Source organism: Bolinopsis microptera, chromosome 5, assembly GCF_026151205.1.
Source record: "Bolinopsis microptera isolate Bmic1 chromosome 5, MBARI_Bmic_1.0, whole genome shotgun sequence".
Lineage (NCBI taxonomy): Eukaryota > Metazoa > Ctenophora > Tentaculata > Lobata > Bolinopsidae > Bolinopsis > Bolinopsis microptera.
This window is the reverse complement of record NC_087076.1, coordinates 822,692-835,976: the sequence shown is the minus strand read 5'-3', so window position 1 is coordinate 835,976 and position 13,285 is coordinate 822,692. Positions and strand designations below refer to the sequence as shown.

The following is a 13,285-nucleotide window of genomic DNA, read 5'->3' as shown; positions in this document are numbered from 1 at the left end:
TTTTGTTCATTTTTTGTGATTATTTGAACACAGAATCCACAGTTAGGTAGGTATTGAGCTGATAATCATAGAGAATGTGTAGTTTAGGCTTACCTTTCATATAAAGTAAGTTTTATTCAAAAATATTGATATTTGACCAATTTATGGGCCAAAATCGATCAAATTTAGTGCGTATGCCCAAATATGGGCATATAGTTTTTAGCTCATAACTCAGTTATTTTTTGTCCAATCTTGATGAAACTTCATATACGAGTTCAAGGGACCACTAGCTACAAGTAAAGCACCTAAAATCTGGGTTTTGGGCATGTTTATGGTATTTGGCTAAATTGGGCCTGATATGGACCAAATATGGGCGTGGCAGCCCCGCGGGCACCGTTTGGCGGTTGGGGTCCGGGACCCCCTCAAAAGTTTGGTCACTGGTCCTAGTTTGTTGGTCAACTGCTATCTCGAAACCAAGTTTCACAAAAAAATCAGGGTGAACCCCCCCCCTTAATCTAATGTCGCTTTAAAAATATAGCTATGTATATTGTATAACTCATGAAGCTATGACATGATATAATTTGATAGTTTCAGAATAATATCTGGAAAATCAATTTAAAATTAATGAGTTCATTACCTAATTGTGTGATAATCACTATTTCCCACACTCTGACATCTTTAGACTCATCCCTTGTTATTTCTACAGTGTCTCCAAGTTTACACCCGGAGGGGACATAATCTACCGAGACCGTGTTTTCATGGTAACCTACAAACAACAAGGGGGGCGACCAATTATCGCACCACCCTTCCTGACAGGTACACGTGTCTCTAGAGCAGGTGTGAGTGTTTATGTCCCTCGGGGCACTATAATGCACTACCTGCTTAATGCAGTGTACCTTATCTAGAGATGCTCTAAACCAAGCATTACTATCCCCTACTGGTTGTGCAAAAGCAAGGGTGCTCAGATCCCTGTCTATAGCCTTATCTGCTCCATACTTATCCACGTAATTAGTCGCAGACACAGACACAGAGGCAGGTACTATCTCACCTGGTACCTCTGGTCTTAGAGCACCTGAAGTAGTGAACACTTTAAGAGATTATCACATTATAATTTATACCATTTCCAATCAGTCAAATTAAAGAAATAGTGTTGATTTGACTAAATTATAAAAACCTGAATTATATAATTACATATGTGTAATATGTATCCTGATTGATCAATTGGTTTACTAACTCAAACCGAATGAAGTTGCTGTATAACCTCGTTAAAATTCACCTGATTACTATAATAAAGCGACGCAGCGGACCTCGTTGTAACGCGGTATTTGGGGTTTCCTCCCTCTTTTACAATGTAATATGCAAAATGAAAATAGTACATAAAGTTACAATTTTAAGTTTGTGATAAACTTAAATTTGCACTTTGTAGTATGGATTTGTACATGACAAAGCTCTTTCAGTATAAAATAGCATCAAGAGAATATGTGCACCAAACACTGACCTTACATAATATGTGTTTAACTCTACAAAACTGCTTATAAGTGACAATTTGCCTTCAAGATCAAACCTCGTTAAAATGCAGACCTTGCTATAACGCGGTTTTTTGGGCTAAATTCGTTCCTCCCTCGATGCGCGTTATAACGAGGTAAGCTACTGTAATACTTATTAAAATTGAAATTTATCATTAAATTAAATTTATCCTTACCTTTAACTTTAAGAATAAGGGGTAACCAAAGCAAAGTCGTAATAATGATCAACGTCGTTTTCATGTTCTGGCTTCTGATATATTAATTTTTTAATGTATGTAGTTTATTAGGACTGATAAATCAAATATAACAATAAAAATATTTTTACCTTAAATATTAAATGTGACAAAAATGTTTTATTAATGTTTGATAATCTCATATCAGCGGACTTCGAAGACTTAAAAATATTTGACAGAATCTAAAAGATTTTTAATCGACTGAATGATCCCTATAATTCTGTAACGACATCACCGCGTGGAATTGATTAGGGACATGATTGATGTCCCTGGAAGTGTGGAACTGGACACCTTATAGATAGATAAAATAAAACTATATGGAAAAGACAATAAACTTTGATTATATATTGAGCACAGATTTGTGAAATATTAAAGTCTGTCTCTAAAAATATTATTTTTCACCATAAGTTCTTACTTAAAGTTAAACAAGAGAAATAATGGTAAGAACTAATGGTAAAAAGAAGACTTTTATAAGCTCCCCGACGCGATACACGAGGCCAGGATGGCGTTAACCCTTAAAGTTTATGTGCAGCCGGCATCAATCGAATAATTTGTACGCTGTTCAGTGTTCAAGATATGAGAGCGTGCAAAAGAAAACCCTGACCCTAACCCTTAAATAGTGTACTGATCTACAAGAAAAGGACCGAGGTGATCTTTGTGTGTCACGTGTACCCATTGCCTTGCAACCGCCTTTGACCTGATGCCTCTTACGAGGTTCTTCGATAAGCTGGTAACTAATGCACGATTAAGCTCGTGAGTTGGGACAGCCTAATGATTTGTGAAAGAATCAGGTCTCATCTCCTAGTACTGTAGGTTTGAATATTCATCGTTACTAGAAAATTTGGGCCAGTCAAGTGGTCTGTGAAAGAATCAGGTCTCATCTCTTAGTACAGCAGATCTAAATATATGAATATTTATTCTTACCAGAAAACCCGGCCGAAGAGCTTTGCAGTACATGGCATGCGCCATGCAATAAAAAAGGTGAGGGATCGTGAATGGTGCAGATAAAGATCATTTAAAGATTTAATGATATCATGCTCACAAAATACTTACAGCCCGTGAATTTTGAAATTCTGACTGGACCGAAATTTATTACCGAGAGTTTATCAATATCATCTTCGCAAAAACCATACTTTGTGAATCTGTATAACCTTATAACTGGTTAACTGGACAAAGGAACAAACAGTGCAGTTAGATAATAGTGCAATTAAGGGAGCGCACAAGAAATTCCATGTGAGTTTTAATCGTTTCCTATATAACCGCGTCATTCTATTCACTACATTCGGCTCATTAGGTGATTATAGGACCGAGCTGCTAATAATCTTGATCGCCTCTTCCAGGGATTCTCCAGTCCAAGTCAGCGTCCCTCGAATTCACCGCGAGCTATTACGATTTTTCGTGGAAGAGGCTGATATTTGCAGAGTGCAGTAATGAAAACCGATTAAACCCGCCTGGACAAAGGGACACGCAGTGCTGTTAGGAAATAGTGAACTGAGATGTTTTATACAGATTTATAGTATATATTTTGTGCGAAGACGGTAAATTCTTGTCAATATAATTTGGTCCAGTCAGTTATTAACGAACTTCTTTTTATAACAACTCTACTGCAACTTAGAACGACAATTCATAAGCCGTTTTTTAATAATTAGAAGAATGGGAATTTCTAAGGTAGATGGATGTGAGTGTAATCATTTGTACGGAACAACACATATCATTAAAATTATTGCAAACTAAAACTTTTATAAATTTCTGAGTAACATTTTGGTAAATACAATTTTTCCTACCCAAATTTGATTTTCCTCAGGTATCCCTCAAAACGACCACTGCAGAGTCACGCCCTGAAAATCCTCTCAGTCCTCGCGTTCCTTTAAATTCTACTTGGAGTTAATCGAGATCTTCCTATGGCTAACGACTATACGAACAGGCGCAGGCTCACTTGCAGTACTTTGAATAAATACGCTAAGCTCGCAGCAGCCCGGCTAATACTCGTGGTGCCCTAAACGGTGCTTTTTGTTCTTTTCTTTTCAACCTGTTGAATATAAAGATGACTTAGTCTGTTTGTAATCCCGTATGAGATGAAAAAGGACAAACAGGGTTGGTAAGTTTAACAAGAATTAGAGTGACTGCAATAGATATAGTATGTATTCTCTTAGCCCAATGGTCCTAGTGGCAAGTTACTGAGGGCATGGTGAATCGTTTTACCATTGAATTCAGAATCTAGTCTCTTACTTTGTGGCTTCTATGGAAATCTAGAAATAAACGGACAATGAACTATTGGAGCTGAGAAAGGAGTGACAGTTACATTACGATAACTCCATAGTAATTACAGAAGTACCTTGCTATAAGTAAAACGCGCCTCGCTATAACACGGGCCGAAAAGAAATACAGTGGCCACAGTCCACTCTACCCAATTTTGGGGTTTGGTAAAAACAATCACAGAACCTTAAATATTACTCAAATATAATATACTTGTTTGTTGCAGATTCTCTGGCGAAGTAATTAAATGAAGAGAACAAGTTAGAATTTGACAAGATAAGCAAAGGTTGCTGGAAGAGCATTTTGGTCGGTTTTGTGGCAATTGTGTAATTGTGAATTGTGTTTAAAGTGTTTTATGTTTTATTGGGCTGTATGGGATGTGATTAAAACTTTCTTTTAAGGAATACTCCTAGCTAACTACCTTATCGAACCTTATTTGGACGGACATTAATTGAACGCTGGAGGCCCTAACGTTCATTTTAATGTCCGTTCAAATAAAGTCCGTTCATTTAAGGTCCGTCCAAGTTAAAGTCCGTTAAATGTTTTTCAAAAATTCTAACTCTTTGTCCAGAATATGACAACTATGACAACCTTATTGTGCAGTAAGTTAACGACGGAAAGGTTCTCCTTGGTCTGCCGGAGGCACAAAAAACTTTACTGGTATATGATGTTTTCAAGGGTCACTTGGCGGAAAAAGTCAACGAAATTATGACACTCACAGACATAATTCATGAGCTAGTCCCCGCCAACATGACAAACTTGTTCCAGCCTTTAGATATTACGGTAAATTGTGTTGCCAAGGACATTGTCCGACGTTGTTATAGTTCATATTACTCAGGGGAGGTAATGAAACAGTGCTAGGAAAGCTCCACGTGATGTTAAGGTTAACCTAAAGTTGTCTAAGATAAAAACCACTTCATGCCGAATGGCTTGTAATAGTTAACACTGAAATGCAGGACCGGGGTAGTTTGATGAAAAAAGCTAGAAATCACTGATGCTTTGAGCATGGACTATTTAGTATTTCATGCACGAAAACCCATTTGATGAACATGATATGTGATATTAGACACTGATCATGTATACACATTTTAAAATGTCTACTGCTTAACGACTGCTTTTCTTACTTACTGTATAAAAAATGGATTTAAAAATCATTTGCTGAAATATTTTTTGATGGCTTTGAATGCCTTCTAGCGTTCATATTAATGTCCGTTCATAATTACGTCTGTTCATTTAACTAGCAGGAACCCGTCTAACCCTAAAGTGGTGTCAAGACTCGAGAGACTAAAATAATTATTACCTATTTAATTCGCGTTTTTGACACCACTTGGGAGTCCAAATTTTGGGCACTAAAATTATTATTCCTTGGCCAATTTTTTATTTTTTCATGCTGATTTGAAGGCCATTAAAGCATTTGACCCAGTCAAAAAAGTTTCAGTAATATATCTTTTACGGTTTTTGCGGAAAGTTGCGTTAAAGTTGATGCCGTGGTGTCAGTAAAATGGCATGGATATATACATACATATATATCGTCTCGCTTTATATATAGTAAGATGTCCGTCCAAATAAGGTCCGATAAGGTATGTCAAATTTAAGTATAAGACTGGATCTGGAAAAAACATTTTAGAGTCTATGAAATAATTTCCACCGCCATTTTGATGAGCTGTTCATCCTGCACCTTTTGAACATCCTCGATTTGCTTTTATCTCAAAAATGGCGAACTGGAGGTCAGATTCACAAAGTGTCATTGGACAATTCAGTGCTACTTCAGCTAGTGAGTTATGTCAAATTTAAGCTAGTTGGTTTCAACTGTCGGGGGCCCTTTTAGAACAATCTCGAAGATCTACTGTAGAGTGATTTAGCATGCTCGCTCGAGGCACTCTCGAGGCACTGTCACGGCACGTACTTTTGAGTCTTGAGGCACTGTCACACTAACTCTAGCTGGTAACTCTAGCTGGCCCTGATAGACTATTCGAAACCCTAATTAACCCTCTTAGCAATAGCTGATCTCAACCCTAACTTTAACCCAATCCCTAAGTCTAACAAAAGCATATATGTTGAAATCCTAACCCTAACGATAAATTCGACCAGCTTTCTTATAGTTATACGGTTATTATATCACGTGATCAAGACAGTTTTTAGTTAATCTGATCATGATTTAAACAATTGACATTGTTGCGCGCGGTGGTGAACTGTTCAAGTACAATTACATTGTTAATTTCACCATGAACCATCCCGCTAGGGACTAATTGATATAGATAACATATTATTATTATTTTGAGTTAGTATTTATATTACTATTTTGCACAGATCCGTGTCAGGTTGCATAAACAATAAACATATGGTTACATAAAAATATACACGATTTTCAAATTCAATATGGAATTATATTAACTGGGCGGTGCTCGGCCTGTCACTCCGCCTTATCTGCATGCTTATAAACAGTAAAAACTGTTACCTGGGGACCCCAGGCTATTATGTTCATAATCATAATAAAGATTCGCGTCGCGTCCGCGTCGTCGGCGGAATGACAGGCTGAGCGCCGCCCAGTAATAAATACTGGGGTCCCAAGGTGGTATGGAATATGGTTAAAAAATTCGCGGTCATCGGATCGGGAAATTGAGCGGCCATCCACAAAAGAAAAGGGGCCGCATTTTTTACATCAACTGTTTTTTTCTTTAAAAAGGCATTAGATGTATAGGAGTGGAAGGAATTGAGAATGGGTATAGTAGGTAGATAAGTTTTTCGTACGGTGTCAGGTGTCACAAAGCAAAACATGCATAACCCTCCGCATACGTTATTTTAATGCATATTCTCCGCGCGCAGAGCAGTTATGGTCTCGTCGCCATGGTTACCCTCCGCATACGTTTGCACGATTTGACGATCGATCGAATTATATTACAGTTTCAAATGCGCGGCGCCAAGCAAACAATTTGAATTCTATGTTAATTGATTTAGATAACAAGCGATTTCCCGGATCTTATACATGTGTTAAGTAACACAAGCTTTTCTTTACTTGATCATTGATCATGATGCGGTACAATACATACTAACTTCTCGTTTTGTTGTGAGTGCTTGGTGTAACTTGACGGATGTTACTCGTCTAAATTTCTTCGAAGTAGCGCGCGCCGCTTTCTTCTCGATGGCACGAGCTACGAAGTAGCGCGCGCCGGGCCAGATCATTAACAATGGTCAAGGTGTAACCACCGACTTGGTTCCCGATAATGTCAATGATATAATATAAGTAATCCGTTATATTGTTGAACAAATTATGATGCTGATATTATGTTGAACACGATTGTCGAGTGATTGATTTGTTATACGAAATGGACCATAAATGTTATTATGAGTTGCATTACCTACGACGGATTTCACGACTACCATTTTATTTAATCTAACAACTTATGTAAACTTGTAAACAACTATTCTTAATTCACATGGCTTTTGTTCTTCAAATTTTTAACTGCGTATCACCACACAGGCGCAGGCTATGGTGTCCGGTCATTTAACTTTTTAAATTTGAATTATTGACAATGGCAACCCCTCGATTATGTGTTTCGTAGCGCCCCAAGAATTGTTAAAAAATAACCATTTGCATTATTTAGTATTTTGACCAACATGAAACTATCGTTAATTGTAATTTTAAATTTTAAAAGGCATGGCAATCACTACGGTTGATGGAAATCTAGCGTCCGCTAACCGGCGCAATTCTTGTTTGTTTTATAACTGCTATTAAAATATTATTGCGCTATTAAAATAGCGCAGTGCCGTGTCCACGCGCGCGCGGCATAATTCTATCGTACACACCTATGGTAACTTTTTTTTGGATCATAATAAAGTTTGCGCGTGTCACAAATACGGTTTTCCTAATTGCGACCGATTAAAACGACGCCACATGAATGGGCGGTAGTTCCAGGTATTATGTCATCATGATAATATTATGTTTTGAACGGTTTGAGCTGAAACTAAAATTCATTAAAATCTTTGGAGTCATTTTTATTAAGCGATCAAACTTCAGTCCACCACTAACATGACATTGCAGAGAAGAACTCGACCCAATCAGCTGCTACAATGTAAGAAGTGAGAGATGATCAGTTATCAGACGGATTTAAAACATTTACTTGGCTCAGGTTCTTACTTGACTTAAGAAAGGAGGAACCTTAACGAATTTTTTTAGCGGATTTTACAATTTTCGAAATGTGTGTTGAGGAACCTTTCTTAATTTCCAGGTTTTATTTTATGGTCTGCTTAAAGACCTATTAGCATAAAGACCATCAAATCTATATTTATAACATATTATCTCTCTGATTAGCACCATTTGAAACATTTGATATTGGTTTCTAACGTTTCAGATGTAAAGATGCGTGGTCGTTTAATTATCACAACAACAAAAACGAGGAGATTTAAATTTTAAAATCAATAAAATTTCATAAGATTTTTAAATTGAAAAGTGCATTAATTATAGTCAGGCAATGATCTTATCTTAGGAAATCTAAAAAATCTGTCTTCAAAAAGTTAAAATGATCGCTCAATCAGTCAGTCAAAAGTTATAAAACATATAAGTACACTAAATATTCAAATTCGAATAATAACTAACACAGTTTAGAAGTTTGCTCTGCAAGTGAACACTGATTGTGTAAACACACGTAACTCCGTATAATCATGCGTGCTAACTTCATTACATGTATATGCAAACTATTATATTATCGTCATAATACTATCTGTAAAACTGTCTTCTTATAACTGTATAACTTTCAAACCAGCACAGAATCCTCATCACTATCCCCCACACTCAAACCAGCACAGAATCCTCATCACTATCCCCCACACTCAAACCAGCACAGAATCCTCATCACTATCCCCCACACTCAAACCAGCACAGAATCCTCATCACTATCCCCCACACTCAAACCAGCACAGAATCCTCATCACTATCCCCCACACTCAAACCAGCACAGAATCCTCATCACTATCCCCCACACTCAAACCAGCACAGAATCCTCATCACTATCCCCCACACTCAAACCAGCACAGAATCCTCATCACTATCCCCCACACTCAAACCAGCACAGAATCCTCATCACTATCCCCCACACTCAAACCAGCACAGAATCCTCATCACTATCCCCCACACTCAAACCAGCACAGAATCCTCATCACTATCCCCCACACTCAAACCAGCACAGAATCCTCATCACTATCCCCCACACTCAAACCAGCACAGAATCCTCATCACTATCCCCCACACTCAAACCAGCACAGAATCCTCATCACTATCCCCCACACTCAAACCAGCACAGAATCCTCATCACTATCCCCCACACTCAAACCAGCACAGAATCCTCATCACTATCCCCCACACTCAAACCAGCACAGAATCCTCATCACTATCCCCCACACTCAAACCAGCACAGAATCCTCATCACTATCCCCCACACTCAAACCAGCACAGAATCCTCATCACTATCCCCCACACTCAAACCAGCACAGAATCCTCATCACTATCCCCCACACTCAAACCAGCACAGAATCCTCATCACTATCCCCCACACTCAAACCAGCACAGAATCCTCATCACTATCCCCCACACTCAAACCAGCACAGAATCCTCATCACTATCCCCCACACTCAAACCAGCACAGAATCCTCATCACTATCCCCCACACTCAAACCAGCACAGAATCCTCATCACTATCCCCCACACTCAAACCAGCACAGAATCCTCATCACTATCCCCCACACTCAAACCAGCACAGAATCCTCATCACTATCCCCCACACTCAAACCAGCACAGAATCCTCATCACTATCCCCCACACTCAAACCAGCACAGAATCCTCATCACTATCCCCCACACTCAAACCAGCACAGAATCCTCATCACTATCCCCCACACTCAAACCAGCACAGAATCCTCATCACTATCCCCCACACTCAAACCAGCACAGAATCCTCATCACTATCCCCCACACTCAAACCAGCACAGAATCCTCATCACTATCCCCCACACTCAAACCAGCACAGAATCCTCATCACTATCCCCCACACTCAAACCAGCACAGAATCCTCATCACTATCCCCCACACTCAAACCAGCACAGAATCCTCATCACTATCCCCCACACTCAAACCAGCACAGAATCCTCATCACTATCCCCCACACTCAAACCAGCACAGAATCCTCATCACTATCCCCCACACTCAAACCAGCACAGAATCCTCATCACTATCCCCCACACTCAAACCAGCACAGAATCCTCATCACTATCCCCCACACTCAAACCAGCACAGAATCCTCATCACTATCCCCCACACTCAAACCAGCACAGAATCCTCATCACTATCCCCCACACTCAAACCAGCACAGAATCCTCATCACTATCCCCCACACTCAAACCAGCACAGAATCCTCATCACTATCCCCCACACTCAAACCAGCACAGAATCCTCATCACTATCCCCCACACTCAAACCAGCACAGAATCCTCATCACTATCCCCCACACTCAAACCAGCACAGAATCCTCATCACTATCCCCCACACTCAAACCAGCACAGAATCCTCATCACTATCCCCCACACTCAAACCAGCACAGAATCCTCATCACTATCCCCCACACTCAAACCAGCACAGAATCCTCATCACTATCCCCCACACTCAAACCAGCACAGAATCCTCATCACTATCCCCCACACTCAAACCAGCACAGAATCCTCATCACTATCCCCCACACTCAAACCAGCACAGAATCCTCATCACTATCCCCCACACTCAAACCAGCACAGAATCCTCATCACTATCCCCCACACTCAAACCAGCACAGAATCCTCATCACTATCCCCCACACTCAAACCAGCACAGAATCCTCATCACTATCCCCCACACTCAAACCAGCACAGAATCCTCATCACTATCCCCCACACTCAAACCAGCACAGAATCCTCATCACTATCCCCCACACTCAAACCAGCACAGAATCCTCATCACTATCCCCCACACTCAAACCAGCACAGAATCCTCATCACTATCCCCCACACTCAAACCAGCACAGAATCCTCATCACTATCCCCCACACTCAAACCAGCACAGAATCCTCATCACTATCCCCCACACTCAAACCAGCACAGAATCCTCATCACTATCCCCCACACTCAAACCAGCACAGAATCCTCATCACTATCCCCCACACTCAAACCAGCACAGAATCCTCATCACTATCCCCCACACTCAAACCAGCACAGAATCCTCATCACTATCCCCCACACTCAAACCAGCACAGAATCCTCATCACTATCCCCCACACTCAAACCAGCACAGAATCCTCATCACTATCCCCCACACTCAAACCAGCACAGAATCCTCATCACTATCCCCCACACTCAAACCAGCACAGAATCCTCATCACTATCCCCCACACTCAAACCAGCACAGAATCCTCATCACTATCCCCCACACTCAAACCAGCACAGAATCCTCATCACTATCCCCCACACTCAAACCAGCACAGAATCCTCATCACTATCCCCCACACTCAAACCAGCACAGAATCCTCATCACTATCCCCCACACTCAAACCAGCACAGAATCCTCATCACTATCCCCCACACTCAAACCAGCACAGAATCCTCATCACTATCCCCCACACTCAAACCAGCACAGAATCCTCATCACTATCCCCCACACTCAAACCAGCACAGAATCCTCATCACTATCCCCCACACTCAAACCAGCACAGAATCCTCATCACTATCCCCCACACTCAAACCAGCACAGAATCCTCATCACTATCCCCCACACTCAAACCAGCACAGAATCCTCATCACTATCCCCCACACTCAAACCAGCACAGAATCCTCATCACTATCCCCCACACTCAAACCAGCACAGAATCCTCATCACTATCCCCCACACTCAAACCAGCACAGAATCCTCATCACTATCCCCCACACTCAAACCAGCACAGAATCCTCATCACTATCCCCCACACTCAAACCAGCACAGAATCCTCATCACTATCCCCCACACTCAAACCAGCACAGAATCCTCATCACTATCCCCCACACTCAAACCAGCACAGAATCCTCATCACTATCCCCCACACTCAAACCAGCACAGAATCCTCATCACTATCCCCCACACTCAAACCAGCACAGAATCCTCATCACTATCCCCCACACTCAAACCAGCACAGAATCCTCATCACTATCCCCCACACTCAAACCAGCACAGAATCCTCATCACTATCCCCCACACTCAAACCAGCACAGAATCCTCATCACTATCCCCACACTCAAACCCACAAATTTCCTCACCTTCCCCCCACTCAAAACCGCCAGAATCCTCCCTTTTCCCCCCACCCAAAAAAACCGAATCTCACACTATCCCCCCCCTCAAAAAGCACAAATCCCCCTATCCCCCAAACCCCCAAACCAGCCAGACCTTTATACTATCCCCCACCAACCCCCAAAGAATTCATCATACCCCCAAAATCAAACCCGCACAGAACCTCTACTTCCCCCCCCTCAAAACCGCACGCCCATCACTTTTCCCCCCCCCAACCAGCACAGAAACCCCATCCTTCCCCCACATCAACCCCCACCCCTCCCTCATCCCCTTCCCCACATAAACCGCCAGAATCCTATCATATCCCCAACCCAAAACCCGCACAGAACCCAATCACACCCCCCCAAATCAAAAACACGAAAAAAAACTATAATCCCCCACACAAACCCACAGAATCCTCTCACTATCCCCCCCCTCAAACCCCAAAAAATCCATCATATCCCCCCCTCAACCCGCACAGAATCCTACATATCCCCCCCACTCAAACCCCACAGAATCCCTCACATCCCCCCCCTCAACCGCACAGAAACCCCTCTATCCCCCCCAAATCAAAACCCCACAGAATCCTATCATATCCCCCCCAATCAAAAAGCCAGAATCTATCACTTCCCACACTCAAAAACCGACAGAATCCCCATCACTATCCCCCCCCACTCAAAGAAAAAACCTACCTATCCCCCACCCTCAAACCCCGAAAGAATCCCCTCACTTCCCCCCACTCAAAAAAGCACGAATCCCTCCACTATCCCCCCCCTCAAAAAAGCACGAATCCTCATCATATCCCCACACTCAAACCAGACGAACCTCTCCTAACCCCCAACCAAAAAGCAAGAAACCCATCACATCCCCACTCAAAAAGCACAGAATCCCCATCATATCCCCCACCTAAACCAGCACGAATCCTCATCACTTCCCCCCCTCAAAACCCCCCAACCCCTAATCCCCACACTA

General features: G+C 41.5%; 3 protein-coding genes across 3 annotated transcripts in view; all 3 read left to right on the top strand.

Annotated features, from left to right (window-relative positions):
• The window catches only part of LOC134815899 (cilia- and flagella-associated protein 53-like), an 889,273-nt gene that overhangs the window by 208,878 nt on the left and 667,110 nt on the right, over positions 1 to 13,285 (top strand). The gene's annotated exons all lie outside the window — the stretch shown is intronic.
• LOC134815896 (probable ubiquitin carboxyl-terminal hydrolase MINDY-4) overlaps positions 1 to 13,285 on the top strand; it is a 623,521-nt gene that overhangs the window by 214,607 nt on the left and 395,629 nt on the right. The gene's annotated exons all lie outside the window — the stretch shown is intronic.
• LOC134814738 (mucin-6-like) lies at positions 5,708 to 12,617 on the top strand. The gene is made up of 2 exons (XM_063822934.1): positions 5,708 to 5,768; positions 8,758 to 12,617. Exons 1-2 carry the CDS (start codon positions 5,708 to 5,710, stop codon positions 12,615 to 12,617), a joined length of 3,921 nt encoding a protein of 1,306 aa, XP_063679004.1.

Excerpts from the sequence above, each read along its gene's own strand:
- LOC134814738 (XM_063822934.1), top strand. The coding sequence starts at position 5,708 with ATGGCGAACTGGAGGTCAGATTCACAAAGTGTCATTGGACAATTCAGT. Across the intron at positions 5,769-8,757 it reads ATTCAGTGCTACTTCAGCTA|CACAGAATCCTCATCACTAT; the intron begins GTGAGTTATGTC and ends CTTTCAAACCAG.